General features: G+C 37.9%; 1 protein-coding gene across 1 annotated transcript; it reads right to left on the bottom strand.

The window, feature by feature from the left end:
• Window positions 1–10,231: 10,231 nt before the first annotated feature.
• LOC137717784 (cytochrome P450 711A1-like) lies at window positions 10,232–13,165 on the bottom strand. Its single transcript, XM_068457274.2, has 5 exons — window positions 12,756–13,165; window positions 12,293–12,445; window positions 11,098–11,890; window positions 10,893–10,988; window positions 10,232–10,818 (listed from the first exon to the last, which is right to left on the bottom strand). The coding sequence occupies exons 1-5, from the start codon at window positions 12,983–12,985 to the stop codon at window positions 10,492–10,494; spliced, it is 1,599 nt and encodes a 532-aa protein (XP_068313375.2). The 5' UTR covers window positions 12,986–13,165; the 3' UTR covers window positions 10,232–10,491.
• Window positions 13,166–17,248: the final 4,083 nt, after the last annotated feature.

The raw sequence follows: 17,248 nt of genomic DNA, 5'->3' as shown, positions 1-17,248 counted from the left end.
ATATATATATATTGTGCTATACAACATCCCGTTTTACTTTTCTTACACCCTTTGTTAATTTCTATCATTTGTTCATCTTTAATTCAGTTGATCCGACGGTTGTAAATTAGAAGAGTGTGTAAGAAGTAAAAAAAATTGTGTGGATAGCACACCTCATATCCTATATGCGGATAGGGAAAAATGACATAATGTAGGTCTTTGTCGGACAATTCGACCGGATTGTAGCACGGCTAGCCCTTGTTGTAGGTATACCCTTGCACAATTTGAAGTTTAGAACCAATTAGATTCATTGACAATAACATGGGAACTTTTGAAATTTTCTCAAATATGCTGAATCTATCAAAGGAAGAGTTCCGCTTGCTTGTGAGGGGAAGGGTCACGAGTTCCAAAGTTAGCATCCCCGGCGGGTTGGGGACATTTATTTATTTATTTTTTTATAAAACCTCGACAGTACGAGGGGAATTTTATTTATAACAAAAAAAAGTTACACCTAGTTATGAGGAACATAAACCTACCCCCTCATAATTCAAGAAAAATGGATAAAAAAAAATTACATGAAAAAGAACGGGGCCATAAACTTTACCCTTCTATAAATGAAAACAATAAAGATACAAGGAAAAGAGGGGGGGGGGGGGGGGGGGGGGGGGGGGGTATTTATGATACCTAACATGTATGCTGATAAGCAAATTAATTTGAGAAGCAGTAGTCAGGAAAGCCACCATAGTCTGAAAGCAAAGCAATACAACCGCCAATGGTGGGGAATCATTTCCTTCGCGATATATATGAGAGGTGTAGACAGTTATTTTCTAAATGCGGTTCAAACAAATAGACCATTGCGTATGAAGAGTCATCTTTTGAATACAATCCAAATAAATAGACCATTGCATACGAAGAGACCAAGGAGGATCAAAATCAATTGATTGGAAAGCAGAAATAACACTAGAAGAGTCAATTTCCAACCAAAGCCAATGCCAACCCCGTTGATATGCAACCTCCACACCAATAATAATTATTGATAATTCAACAAAAAAAGCATTGCGATGACTTATCCCTTAGCAGAAGCTACCAAGAAATTGACCATGGCAGTCCCTGAAAACTCTTCCACAAGCAACAGGACTAGGATTTCCTTTGGACAAGCCATCTGTATTAAGTTTAATCCAAGGAAGGAGAAGACCAAAGCACAAGAAGAATAGTGGCACCTTGCGATGGATAGGCTGGATTAGACCTGGTAATTCTTACATGGTCCGTCAATACAACACATAAACGATACGAAAATAATGGGTTTCAGGTCAACATGATAACTAAGTGGGTCACATAATAAGAACTTGCTAATAACGGGTGCTTAACAGGTTTACACGAGAGTGACACGCGGGTAACCTGTGAAAAATGTGAAAAAATATGCAAATGCTCGTAATCGCATCCTCTACGCTTTGAGAAAAGCGTAGAGGATGGGTACTTTGTCGTTTTAATTTTTAAAACCATACAAACCCTCGTGAATAGTATTTTTAAGGGAGTTCAAAATAATAAATTCATAATCATTAATATATAAGTCTGAAAAATGTGAAGGCATATATAAATGCTCGTGATTGCATCCTCTACCCTTAGACGATGGTTACATGGTCATTTAGATTTTTAAAACCCTCCAAATCTCATGAATAGTGTGTGTGTTTTTTTTTATTTATTTATATTTGAGCGCAAAATTAATAATAATTATTATAGAAGTGTGAAAAATGTAAAAAAAGTATACAATCACTCGCAAGGACAAGCTTTACATCTTTCGTGAAGGGGTTAACTCCGAAATCCATTGTCGTTTACAATTCTCACAATGACACCATAATCCATAAACCATAGATTTTAATTTAACCATCCATTGTTGCTTACGCTTTATTCTACTCACTGAATTTCATTTTTTAGATTTTATTTTTTGAAAAGTGATCTTTTAGCAGATGTATAAAAAAGAACGATTCGGATCGTTGATATGACATTCCGATAATTATGTTAACTAAAATATGAGTTGATGTTATATAGTTTCTAGAGACTTTATAAACTTTGAGCTATATTTTCACTAATGGTAAAACTCTGAACGTAATATCAACGATCAGAACCATTCATCTTTCGGCATCTTCTAAGAAATCACGTTTTCAAAAAAGAAAATTGAAAAAAAAAAAATTTGGTGAGAAGAATTGAGCGTAAATATAAATGACAATGAACGGTTAAATTTAGATCTATAGTATATACTAATTTAGTATTATATTTTACATTTTTTTTGGTCAAATTACGTTTTTCATTTTCATTATTTATTGATTTAAAATATATTTTTCTTAACGGGTAACGTGTCATATTACCTGATAATATTAACGGGTCAATTTCAGGTTAGGTCATATTACCCGTTTATTTAAACGGGTGTTAGACGACACGACCCGTTCAGCTATCGGATATGACACGAAAATGACACAAACACGATAAACACGACACAAATGTCATGTCTAGGTTAGATCCCCAAAGAAGAAATGAGTGTCAAAACCTTGAGAATAACTAGGAATAAACTTCCCATTATGAACGATCACATAATTGATAGACATTAAAAGATGACGAGAATAGATTAGGCGACCCTAAAAAATATACTTATTTCGAGCTTTCCAAATACCCGAAATAGTAGAAAGACTCACAAAAATCCAAAGATTGTGCAATTGTTGGGAAAATGGCTTAGGTATGTAGGCATCCTAAAAAACAACCAGGGAATTTGAATAAAACAAAAAAACAAAAAAAAAAAAAAAAAAAAAAGACAAAGAGGTACCAAATTGACATGCTAACTACCTCCAAAGCTGCCTAGATATCTGGCAACTGAAGAAAAGATAAACAGTAGGTTCCTCCGAATTATGACATAAACAACAGATGGATGCCAAAGAAATACCACGTCGTTGAAGTGCACCTTCGGTAGGAAGTTTATCATGAAGAAGCCGCCAAGCCAAAGTAGACAATCGAGGTGGGATAAAATGTTGCCAAATAACCTTAGCCCAAGTACAATCACTATGTTTTCGTCGAATGAGATGATAGCCAAAAGAAAAGGAAAATTTCCTAGTAGGTGTAGGCTCCTAGATCAATTTGTCATCTTCTACATTTAAACGTAGAATATGTTGCACTACAGAAGGAAATAAATCTACAAAATAATCTGGCAAATACCAACTTTGAGCTTTAATAACATTTAGAACCCTAGGAAGAACTATAGAAGAAATGATCGAAGATAATGAAGGGCCAATAATTGGACTATCCAACCATTTGTCAAACCAAAAGGAAACTTACTTCCCCTTGCCAATAACCCAATAGCTATTATTATTCAGAATAAGCAAAACACGCTTCAACCTATGCCACATAGAAGATCGTAAATAGATATCTTATTTTTAATAAGGTGCAAGAGGAAAACGTTGACGAGCGAATGAACCCCACAAAGAAGAGGATTGTTAAGCATCCCAGCCAAAACTAATCAAAATTGTCAACTTCAAAGTAGTCAAATAACGAGGACCAGGGGCCACCTTCATGCCTAGGTCCACACCCCATACTCCAGTCAACAATTACTAGCTTTCGTGAAGCCAAGTCCCTTGACCAAATAAAATTTCATACACAAGCAGAAAGATGTTTTAAAAAGAAAAATGGGCAATTGATAAATTGAGAAGCTATGGAGAAACAAGCTTTGATAAATAGATTACACCAATTGGAGTTGTCCAACCATTGAGGGAAGTTTACCTTTCCAACCTGAAAGACGAGCTTTAACCTTATCCACCAAAACTTGAAAGTGAATTCTCCCTAGCTTACCACGAAAAATGGGTACCCTAAGATAAGTGAAAGGAACAACACCCATACGAAAGCTAAGATATCATGAGACATGCACTTTACGATGGGCAGAGGTGGATGCGAGATAAAAAGTACTCTTAGTTGTATTAACAAGTTATCCGGATGCACAACCATACTTATCAAAAACTTTTGAAGAGAACAAAGAGATCGAACATTCCCACGACAAAAAAAAAAAAAAACAAAAAAAAAAATCATCAGCATATAACACATAAGTTGGAGGGCAACAACCCTGTGGTGCCGAAATAGCTATTATCCATCCAGTAGAGAAAAGAAAAGATCAACTTCTACTCAAAGTTTTCTATGCTAAACAATAAAGTAGTGGAGAAAGAGGGTCTCCCTAACGTACGCCTTGAGAACAAGAGAAAAACCCTGTGGTGTACCATTTACCAAAATAAAAGGACGAGTAGACTGTAATAAAACATGCACCTAATCCACAAAAATACGAGAAAATCCAAAGCTAGAAAGCACGTGGAACAGAAAATTCATGTTTAAAGTATCAAAAGCTTGAGCAAAATTGACTTTTATGCCCACATAATAGAACTTTTACGGGAATTAATTTTCTTCTATTACTTGTTTAGAAATATATATACATCAGTACTATTATAGTTTTACAAGGAAACAAATAACATATACACAAACCTACTTAATAAAGGACTCCTATTATTTACATTCCCTATTTTTCCTAATATTGACTCACGCTAACACTCCCCCTCAAGTTGGTGCATAGATATCACACATGCCCAACTTGACAAGTGAGTCATCAAACCTTCGACTACATACTGCATGAGTTAGAACGTCTGCAAGTTGCTCCTCTGACTTCACAAAAGGTATTGACACAATCTTCCTTTCAAGCTTCTCTTTAATAAAATGTCGATCAACTTCCACATGTTTTGTCCTATCATGCTGTACCGGATTATCAGCTATATCTCTTGCTGACTTATTATCACAGTATAGTCTCATGGTTTCCTTTGGCTTGAACCCAAGCCCCTCAAGAAGCTTTCGAAGCCAGAGAATCTCACAAATGCCGTGAGCCATCCCTCGATACTCGGCCTCAGCCGAGGATCTTGATACTACCTTCTGTTTCTTACTTCTCCATGTAACCAAATTTCCTCCTACAAACGTAAAGTATCCCGAAGTAGACCGTCTGTCACCTACACTTCCTGCCCAATCAGCATCCGTGAACCCCTCAATTCTCAAATGTCCATACTTCCGATATAGAACTCCTTTCCCAGGTGCAGACTTTAAATATGCTAAGATACGCATAACAGCAGCCATATGATCTAGACTTGGTGAATGCATAAATTGACTTACTACACTTACTGCATAGGCAATATCAGGCCGTGTATGAGCCAAATAAATTAGTCTCCCTACAAGTCTCTGATAACTCCCCTTATCAACTGATTTCTGATTCGGATCCACACATAGATGATGTTTTTCAACAATAGGTGTATCTACTGGCTTGCATCCCAGCATACCAGTTTCTTTTAGCAAATCCAAAACATACTTACGTTGTGACAAGAAAATACCTTTCGAAGATCGAGCAACTTCAACTCCAAGAAAATATTTCAAATCCCCTAGGTTCTTCATTTCAAACTCAGCCGCAAGATTCTTCTGTAATCTTGAAATCTCATCACAATCATCTCCAGTAATAATCATGTCATCTACATAAATGATTAAAGCTGTCACTTTTTTCTATCTCCGTTTAACGAACAATGTATGATCAGAATGACTCTGATAATACCCAATCTTTTTCATAACTTGAGTAAACCTATCAAACCATGCACGAGGCGATTGCTTCAGCCCATAAAGAGACTTACGCAACCGGCATACTTCTGTACTTCTAACAGCACTGTACCCAGGAGGAAAATCCATATATACTTCTTCCTCCAAGTTCCCATGGAGAAAAGCGTTTTTCACATCAAACTGTTTTAATGGCCAGTCCATATTAGCAGCTAAAGAAATCAGAACACGTACCGTATTCATCTTGGCAACCGGAGAGAACGTCTCTTGATAATCTACACCATATGTTTGGGTGTATCCTTTAGCTACCAACCTTGCTTTGTACCTGTCTATTGATCCATCGGCTTTGTATTTGACGGTAAACACCCACCGGCATCCAACTGTTTTTTTTCCCTCCGGCAAGGACATCACCTCCCAGGTATTATTCTTCTGTAACGCCAACATTTCTTCATCCATTGCATTTGCCCACTTTGGATCCTTTAGAGCCTCATCCACACGAGTTGGTACTCGAATAGCCTCCATATTGTCTATCAAGGTCTTACGCTCTGGTGCAAGACCATTGCATGAGACATAGTTGGCTATCAGATACTTTACTTTGCCTTCCGGAGAAAACCTGTCAGGTGGCACACCTCGATTTTGTCTCGGTGGCAGCTTATATGTATTTACATCAGTACTTGCATTAGTTACATAATCATCCACAATACTTACCTCAGGTTTATTCAGAGAAGAATCATTGGGCATCACCGTGGAGCTAGAGAGAGGGGGTTACACAAGTAGGCTCGACAATGAACTGTCCTGACTGCGGATCACTCTCGGCATCTTTTGCTTCTGACTGCATGCTGCTCTCGGCAGCAACTTCTGGCACGGCATGTATGATCACTGCCGCATTAGGCACGGCATCAGCATGCACGGCCTCAACATCAACCACAGTATTTTCTCCCAAGTCCAACCATTCCAGATCACCACTAGAGCTCTCCCCCTGGTGATCTGAAGATGAAGATACGGGGGAATAAAAAAACTCCGATTCAGAAAAGGTCACATCCATAGTAACATACATATGCCGAGTCTCAGGGTGATAACATTTATATCCTTTTTGGTGAGATGAGAAACCAACAAACACACATCGAAGGGCACACGGATCCAACTTAGTGCGATGAATTTTCGGAATATGCACATAAGCCACACAACCAAATACCTGGGGCTTGAGAGTATGAGTAGACATCACCTGAACATGTTGAGTGAGAACTTGAAGAGGAGTTCGAAAGTCAATCACCCGAGAGGGCATACGATTAATCACGTAGACCGCATAAGTAACTGCTTCAGGCCAAAAAATCTTAGGAACAGACGCGCCCAGAAGTAGAGCACGTGTCGTTTCTAAGATATGGCGATTTTTCCGTTCAGCCACTCCATTTTGCTGTGGAGTATAGGGACAGGTTGTTTCATGGAGAATGCCTTGATCACAAAGAAACTCCGACAACTCACAATTAAGATACTCACCACCATTATTAGAACGAAGAACTTTAATTACAGATAAGTATTGTGTCTGAATCATTTGAGAAAAGGTTCAGAATACCATACCAACATCACTCTTATTTTTCACCACATATAACCACGTCATACGAGTGCAATCATCAACAAACGTAACAAACCACTTAATCCCAGAAGAAGTAACAACAGGAGATGGTCCCCAAACATCAGAGTGCACAAGTTCAAACGGTAAAGCTCTTTAATTCATACTAGGAGGAAACGAAGCCCGATGGCTTTTAGCAAGAATACATACTTCACAATGTAAGTCTGATTCATTTATTCCACTAAATAGACTAGGTAACATATGCCGTAAATACCCAAAAGATGCATGCCCTAACCGACGATGCAACAACCACACTTCTTGTAAATTACTAGACCGGGACGCTCGAACCGCATTAGCTCTGCCAGAAACGACGTCGTCCACATAGTACAACCCCTCTCTCTTAGTGCCACGCCCAATTATCTCCTTGGTCTGAATATCCTGAAGGAGACAAAATGATGGATACATTAGAACAACACAATCCAATTGTTCAGTAACCTGTGGTATGGACAACAGATGATGGGATAAAGAAGGAACAAGCAAGCAATGATGTAGGGGAAGTGTAGGGGTAAGATGCACAGTGCCGGCACCAGACACGGGTGCCAAAGTACCATTGGCAGTTGATATATTTTTCCTGTGAGATGTGGTCATGTATTGAAACATATTTTTATCATATGTCATATGATCCGTTGCACCAGAATCTAAAATCCAACCTGTATTTGCCATTTAATAATACGCAAAATGACAATCACAAGTACACGGCAATCACAGCACCCTACCAATTACGGAACCACAAGTTGCAAGAACAAACAAGCAGCAGCCACTCACGGCAATTACCCACGGCAAAACAGACAGCAAGCAGATTGCAACAGTAGAGCAATATTCCCACGAGGCACAATACGAAATATAATACGCGACACACTTGCTGCAATAAGTACAGCAGCAAAGACACAATACGCTGCAACAAAAACACACAGCACACACGCAGCAGTTGTCTCTTCCTGCAGTCTTTGTTCTCCTTCGTTCCTCACGACACCAGCAGCACGCAATACACAGTAGCACGCAGCAAGTAATTGACTTTGCTGCAAGGATGCAGCGGGAAAAATTTGCTGTGTGTTTCCCTTTACAAAAGCAACAGCACGGCACACGAAGTCTTGGCAGCAACACACACACACGGCAGCAGCAACAGACACGGTACAATTGCAGAAAAACACAACAATTTGTACACAACCCTCACGGCAGCAGCAAGGTATTGTGCTGCACAGCAATATACAGCAACAGACTACACACACAGCAGTACCACACCCACACGGCAACCCTGTTTTCTGCAGAAGACTTGCAGAAATAAGGTCAACCAAGCACAGCGGAAAAGAAAACTAGGGTTTTGGCTCTTGATACCAAATAGAACTTTTACGGGAATTAATTTTCTTCTATTACTTGTTTAGAAATATATATACATCAGTACTATTATAGTTTTACAAGGAAACAAATAACATATACACAAACCTACTTAATAAAGGACTCCTATTATTTACATTCCCTATTTTTCCTAATATTGACTCACGCTAACACACATTACCACCAAAAACCTTTTTGTCCATAAAATTGAACACTTTTGAAACTAGTTCAATGCAATGGAAAAGGATGCTATGACTTTGTCAGATGCCGGTTATTATGGTTAGTTATTCTATCATTCCACGCCTATCTTGGAAGGTACATGTAAGATTAGGCGGTCATAACTACACACCAAGGCTTCATCGGACAACTAAGCTACTTACCCTCTTCTTGTTCAAAGAAAAAAGTTTTCGTGTAAAATGTTGGCTCAATACAAGCCAAGATGGATGTGAAGAGAGTCCCACATTGGAGAAGTACAACAATAATCTAAGGTTTAAATATAGGTGTTCCACTTCTAACTACACCGAGGTCTTTTAAGATAAAACTCCACACTTGAGATCTATTGGGTTTGATACCACCCAGGAGATTGGGCCTAGGTGCTTAAGTGAGGACAATATCAGTGCATGGCAACCTTAATAGTGGACACTTATGGAGCCTGTGACTTACCAACCGAGATTCAAATTATACCCTCACCAAATACACACCCATAGTTGAACAGAATAAATTACAAGAAAACACTTATGGAGCATGTGACTTACCAATCAAGATTCAAATTATACCCTCACCAAATACAAAACCACAGTTGAACAGAATAAAATACAAGAAATAAAGACATCAAAAAATTTACAAGGTTCGGCAAGAACCTGCCGACATCCCTGGAGAGATATTGTTCTTCACTATGAGAATAACAGTACAATTTACACATGAGTTAGATCGACATAACCCAATCCCAAATTCCTTGTACACCCACTCACATAATTTTTCTAAGATCTTCACTCTACCCCAAGAGTTCTTTCACCAGAGACTTCACTCTAGCTCTTTTGATTTTCTCTCAACCCATGTTCAACCATTCCCATGGGAGAGCCGAATGCTCTTCCCCTAGTAGAGTAGGGCTCGGAAAATCCTAGTCCACCAGGAGCTAGGTGGAGCAAGGGCTCCTAGAGGGGCTGAAGGAAAAATCCTTGGAGAGGTAGAGTTGCAGTGACCGGTGCGGCAACCATACCATTCTTGGGAACCCGTGGGTTGTAAAGTATGGCGTTACCTTGGCTTGCCCACGCCAGCGTGGAGATTGTTGGTGTAAAAGGTTGGCTCAATACAAGCCAAGATGGATGTGAAGAGAATCCCACATCAGAGAATTACAACAATAATCTAAGGTTTAAATATAGGTGTTCCACTTCTAATTGCATCGAATTGTTTTGAGATAAAATCCCACACCTGAGGTCCATTGGGCTTGATACCACCTAAGGGATTGAGTCTGAGTGGTTAAGTGGGAACAATATCAGTGCATGACAGCCATAGTAGTGGACACTTATAGAGCCCGTGACACAACAAATAATAGAGTCCTTAATGCGAGGTTCATTTATAAAATATTTTTTTTATGGTTATGAGCGTGAGACATCTACTTGTTTGTTTCCAGTGAAATGATCATTATCTCGCATTTATGTTATTACTAGCTCATAAGATTCAAAATTACGATTAAATTTAAAAGCTTTACAGTGAAGATGTTTACATAAAACTTCATTAAAACAAAGCAGAAGCAAGACACAGCCAAGGCTAAGTAATGCCACCAACAAACAGCATAAGAAAGGACAAATGATGGTACTGCATGGATAGCGGGAATTGCAAAAAGATGCCGCAGTCAGATCTTGCTCCACAAGGATTTATGAGTACGAATAAAAAGATTGATCTGGCAGTGTTGAAGACTAATCAGTGCATGATCACCGCTTTACGACTCTAACCTTGACACCGTTCTTGAAATTAAGGACAATGCCATACTCGAGTGCCAGAGGGTTCTCCATGTTGGGAGAGTGCCTGAATACATACTTCCGGTACAAATGAATCAGCGAGACCTTTAATTCTTGCAGTGAAAATTTCTGACCAATGCATGCTCGAGGCCCGATTCCAAACGGTATAAAAGCATAAGGATGCCTTTCTTTCTCTTCTTTGCAATTTGGATCAAATCTCTCTGGCATGAACGAGTCTGGTTCAGGGAAGTTGTTTGGATCTTTGGCTAAAACTCCGAGTGCTAACCACACCCAAGTTCCCTGCTCCTCTAAAAAAATTAGTCCCATAAATTATGCAACCATTTCCAATTTACATAGGAAAAGTAGAGCAATACCTTTGGTAGAAGATAGCCTCCAATTTCAACTTCCCTAGATGTTTCTCTTGCAACTAATGGGGAAACCAGGTAAAACCTCATTGCCTCTTTAATAACCTGCATTTGAAAAATCAATATGAAGGCATGACGATCAAGTAAATTAAGCCCTTGGAATTTCAAATCTTTTACAAAAGTCTACACTAATTTTGAAATTCCGAATGCATGCCTGATCAATATAAGGAAATTTGTATTGAAGATCATGAGCAGTTGGCATCTGATCAAGAGGTCCAAATCCATCAATTTCCGCCAGCAACTTCTTTTCAACATCTGGGTGTCCGGCAACCAAGTAGACAATTGAAGACAATGTGAATGATGTAGTGGCTGATCCAGCTAGGAGATGCTCATAAGCAACAGCACTAATGTAGTCTAGAGTGAAGACGTTTTTGGCAACCATTTCCGATTCCCTCGCATTCATTATGAGTGACAAGAAGTCCTTTGAACCACGTTCACTGTCTTTCATTCTCTTCACCACAATCTCATCAAGCCGGCCACTCAACTTCCGGTTAGTACGCTCAACTTTCCAGTCCATTGTCCCGGGAATTCTTTTCAAGACCTGCCTAAATGGCTCCTGAAGAATAGGAACAAGTAGTCCCAGTATAATTGAAAAGGAACCGGATAAATCCATCTTAAGCTGAGTAGTGGAATATATGTGTTGGTTAATAAAATCCGAGACTTGATCATCATTGTTGCTGTCTTTGCTGTCAATCTTGTCAATTGATTCACTAATGGATTGTGGTTTAGAGAGGCCAAAGTTGACACCAAATGCAGCTTGTCCTATTACATCAGTGGCCAACCTGAGGGAGAGGTCAGAAAAGGTAATCTCTTCATCCTCTTTAAACGAGTCGAACTTTTGAGTTGCAGACTCGATGAATGATTGCATTGTGGGGACAAGGCTGGCTAGGTGCGATGGCTGATACAATGATAATATAGTGTTTCGCATCGTCGACCATCTTGCATCCCTGTAGATAAACTTTATGAATTTAACTGACAGATATATATAAATTCTACACTACTTTGTATTCATGTTTCATTTTGGTAATTCAAAACAGGTCCCCAAATTCTACTTTGTATTCATGTTTTACTTTGGTCATTTTCCCGTCATTTATGGACATTTACTAATAGATGACCTATGTTCCACTTCATGGAGTTAGGGTTTTCCATATATCATTCACTATTCCTCAAGTAACTGCTTATCCATCAAATATATGGTTGTATGGACGAAACTGTAACATAAAGACAAGTGAGAATCACTTGATGCAATTGCAGGACCACAAAATTTATGAACTGAACTGAAGGATCAAAGTGAAATATGACTATAAAGTTATGTAACCGCTGCCGTAATTAGCCCATAAAACAAATACCTGGTGAAAAAGAGACCCTTCTGATGAAGAGGGGAAGCTGCGATGGGAGACGGAATGCTTCTGTTGTGGATATCTTTGAATTTCTTGATTCCTACTTCTCTACAAAGCTCTGCATCAGCTACAATTATTAGTGGCTGTCTACCCATATGAAACCTGCCAAGATGTGTAGAATCAATACCTTAATAGCTATGCCATGGCCATATGGATGCGCCACCAGCTTTAACAAATTCAGAACTAAAGTGACATAACTAAAATGTACAATTTATTACGAGGTCATATGTTTAACAACCAACCTCCGTTCGAGCCATATATTTCAGTCATATATATGAAGTTAATTTCAAACGTATACCATTTAATAAAATTTATTTGGGAATATATTGTCCAACTATTAGACATAAATTTTGGTCCCAAAGACGATTGCAAATGCAAATCTGCTACATATATGCAATATACGCATACTAACCTGAAAATAGGGCCATACTGTTTGGCAAGAACTGAGAATATATCAGGACCATATTTTGCCAGCAAGGGAAGGTGTCCTACGAAAGGGATAACTGGTGGGCCAGGTACCCTTCTCACCTTCCAGTAGGGGCCATACAAGTAACTCAAAACTCCTGCAAACATTGCTAATACCGTGAAAAGGGTCGGTGGTGATATCAGAAAACCATTGGTGAACATCGACGGCAGTTCCATATTTGCTGCCGCCGATCAGTTTCTGAATCCTGATTGCCCAGAGTCAGAGAGCTATGGTTGCTTTAGTATTTGCTACTCTTTAAAAGTATCTTCGATGACCTCTTACATAAGTATATGGTCCTTGTCGCTATATAAATGATTATTTTTTTATTTTTCAGTCGTTTCGTTCTACTCGGCAGTTAGCTAAAGATTGGAGATTCTAAAGCATATAAAAAATAGGGAGAGTTTAACTCACACCCTCGAGGTTTGGACTTATTACAACCATACCCCTAGGTTTAATTTATTAACCCTAACATTTCCTTTTTCAAAATTTTAACTCCTTTGTGTTTGTAAATGTGAATCACTCTCTTTGTGTTGCACCAAGCAATGTAGGATGAGTGTAGAGTGATTGTTTTGTGAAAATCCCTGCAAAAAAGTTCTCAATCATTGGTATATAATAGCCCAATTTGCTCTATAATATATAAATAGCTGAATGAGTTAACTTAATACTCGTCTTTTACGTACTAGTATGAACCTAACCAAGCATGCTTTAACTTAAAACTTATATTTTTACTTGTCTTCTACATACCAGGTTGAACCTAACCAAATATGATTGAGCTCAATACTTATCTTTTTAGTACTAATGTGCCTAATTAAGCCTTTTTCCCATAATGCTCCAAGTTACCATTAAAGCAAAAGAACTTCTAAGTTCTAACAATTTGACTTATTTGAAAGCAAGTGTCTGTGAGAGGGAAAGTTGCAACCAGTTAGATCCATAATCTCGGAACTTTTGCTAGTTTCTTCGTTAATTAGTAGCACTGTTCTAAAAATTCCCGACTGCCTAGGCATCCGCTTAGGTTGCAACTCACTTAAACAGAAAATAGATAACTTTCTTTTTGAATTTTATTATTTTCAATAAATTGTAAGAGCCTTGTTGAATACTTAAATGAACACACATTATAAGCTTGTTCCCCATGTTTTCATTATGTTCCAATACTTCATAATATATATATATATATATATATATGTTATTCTATTTTGTAGTTTATGATGAAATTATATTTATTTTAAGTATAAACAGACACTTATTTACACAAAATATAATAGATTTACTTAAATCCGCCTAACCACCTAAGAGCTAGGAACCAGGCAGAACCTTGATTAGCAGGGAGTAATCTCTCCCGCGAATATGGTTTGTAAGGTGCCTTTAAGAGTTCATCAAACACTAGTACAATAAGAGTTCATCAAACACTAGTACAAAAAATTTGGTGACCTTTTGTTAGTCCGGGCAAGAGTATGTCGAATAGATTTCTTGAATGAGCTCCTATGTATACAAAATTTTAGAAATGTTGGATGTTATAATAAAATGAGTGCATATATGCATTACCATGCATTACCCCGAAGAAGGAAAAAATAGTACAATTAGCAGTGTGATTATGAGAAAATCTAGTAGAAACCATAAATCATTTTTCCGATTCTTATGTTATTTTATGGTGAATATTTAATTTAAAATCAATTGGACATATATCATCATTGGTATATAATTATGTGCATGACAGATATCGGCGCTAGAGCTTTCTTCAATAAAATTATAAAAAAAAACTTAAAAGTTTTAACTTAACACTCAACCAAATTTGCATCAGCTACTTATCTTTTTTACTCGTCTTTTACGTACCAATATGATTATAACCAAATAATATATAAGCCTAATTAATCCTTTCTCCCCATAGATGCTCCATATGAACGTTAAAACAAATAACTTTAACACTTTGACTCATTCGAAAACAATTCTCTACAATATGCACCATTGCATCCCCCTGATAGATTAATTGACACTTTGAAGAATCTACTGCTCATCTTTTCTTCGACTGTCGAATATCTAGGTAGTTTTGGAGGTGGTTAGCATACTAATTTGGTACCTCTTTGCATCTTTTAGATTTGTTGGATATTTTTTGGGATATTTATGTGCATAAGCCTTTTTCCAAATAGTTGCACAATCTCTGGATATTTGCGAGTCTTTCTACTATTGCGGTTATTTGGAAGGCTCGAAATAAGTTTATTTTTTAGGGTCGACCAATTTATTTTCATCGTCTTTGCATGTCTATCAATTATGTGACTGTCCATGGTGGAAAGTTTATTCCTTGTTATTGTCAGGGTTTTGACACTCAAATCATCTCTTCGCTGGGAATCCGACATATCTCTTGCAACGCGCCTACTATTCTTTCTGTCCTCTGGTCTCCTCCTTATTTTCCTTGGATTAAACTTAATACAAATGGTTTGTCTAAACGAAATCTCAGTCCTGCTGGTTGTGGAGGAATTTTCAAGAATTGCCATGGTCGTTTTCTTGGTAGTTTTTGCCATTGGGTTGGTAATCGCAACTCTTTTTTTTTTTTGCATAATTATCTGCAATTATTATTGGTGTAGAGTTTGCATATCAATGAGGTTGGCATTATCTTTGGTTTGAAAGTGACAGCTCTAGTGTTATTTCTGCTTTTCAATTGTCTAATTTTGGTTCTCCTTGGCCTCTTTGTACGCAATGGCCTATTTGTTTGGACCGCATTCGGAAAATGACTTTCTACGCATCTCACATAGATCGCAAAGGAAATTTTGTTGCGAACAATTTTGCTAGCATGGGCTTGTCTTCTCCAACTTTAACTTGGCATAATTCTCCTCCGCCGACAGCTCGTGCTAAAGTGTTTTCAGACTATGTTGGCTTGCCTGGCTCCCGCTTCTCAAATTAATGTGCATCTCGGCATCCAAGTTTGTCTTACTTTCTTTTTTTTTTTTTTCCTAACTTTGTGCTATTGCTCAACTTGTTTTGCAAGTTTAGACCTTTAGGTTTGGCTTTAGAAGGGTTAGGTTTCATGTCCCCACCTTCTTTTCTTTGTATCATTCTTATTTTTGTTTCTAGAAGGCAAGGCTTCTGTCCCTCTTTTTTTTCTTGTATTGTTATTTATTGTCTCCGTTTTTTGATGGGTAAGGTTTATGTCCTCCCTGACTAGGTGTAACTTCTTTTTTAGTTATCAATAATATCTCCCTCATTTAACCAAAAAAAAAAACTAGGTTTAGGATTTAGACCGTGTCTGTTAGAATTAGGTTTTCGTTTAAGAATTAGAATTAGTTTATTATAAAATGTTTGTTATTCACTTGTGAATAATTCAATCACAATATAATCCATTCGAGTTATGTAGCTGTTTCGGCTTGTTTTTCCGATTTGGGCTTACCCTGCATTTGTCTCGCATCAGTTTGTCTATCGTCGTATTTTCCATTGTTTTGTTTGTTCTCGGTTAAAATTTGCATCTCACCACCACAGCCTGCTCGCAATCGGACAAACCGCACCGCCGTGTCTGACATACCAGCATCAAAGGCACCGCCGCACCCACCATATGTTATCACACCTTTGTTGATCTGCACAAACCAGGTCTATTATGCTATCACGCTTGTTTTTCACATTTTGAAGAGGCCCGAGGACCAGGAAAAAGGAAAGAAAGAAAACAAAATAACGAATCACAAAATTTGGCTGAATCTTTAATCTTGTTGTGAAGTAATTGATTGAATAGAACTAATTATGCTAATTTTCTAATGACTGGAGGGAGAAGATCGATGAGGATGAAGATGGTTGTTTAACCTCCGATAAGGTTGAGGTATTTGAGGTTGGGGATCCCGGGGGGAGGTGGCGGAGAGGGCGCCGGTGACGAGGTTCAGGGAAAGCATGAGGGAAGGAAGGTTTTGAGCCTCCTTTTTCACTTCCTTAGTTTTTCATTTTATAAAATTTTCCGCATTTAGTCAATCAACAGAGGAGATAGAATGGGCTCTGCAACTGCCATGCCAACAGTAAATAAACAAATTCACGGATTTTTAAACGGAAGATTGATCTTACAACGAATTCGAAATTGATGTATAATATTGCAAGGTTTATGGTTTATGGATTATAGTGTTGGATTATAGTGTTGGATTTCAAAGCTGACCCCTTTATGAAAGTTGTAAAGCTTGTCACTATGAGTGATTTTATATATTTTTTACATTTTTTACACTTCTACAATAATTATTATTAATTTTATGAATTTTTCCCTCAAATGAAAAACATTATTCATGAGGGTTTGAAGGATTTTAAAAATCTAAACAATAATATAAGTGTAACCATTATCTACTTGTGGAGGAATAATGATGAATCACGAGTGTTTATATATTCTTTCACATTTTTCATACTTGTATGTATATCTTCTTAGTTCTTGCTTATACAAATTGTAAGATCCCACATCGACCAACGGAGTGGGGGTGATG

The sequence above is a fragment of the Pyrus communis genome, chromosome 15 (genome assembly GCF_041283825.1).
Source record: "Pyrus communis isolate YQ-2024b chromosome 15, ASM4128382v1, whole genome shotgun sequence".
Lineage (NCBI taxonomy): Eukaryota > Viridiplantae > Streptophyta > Magnoliopsida > Rosales > Rosaceae > Pyrus > Pyrus communis.
This window is presented reverse-complemented; position numbering and strand designations above follow the sequence as displayed.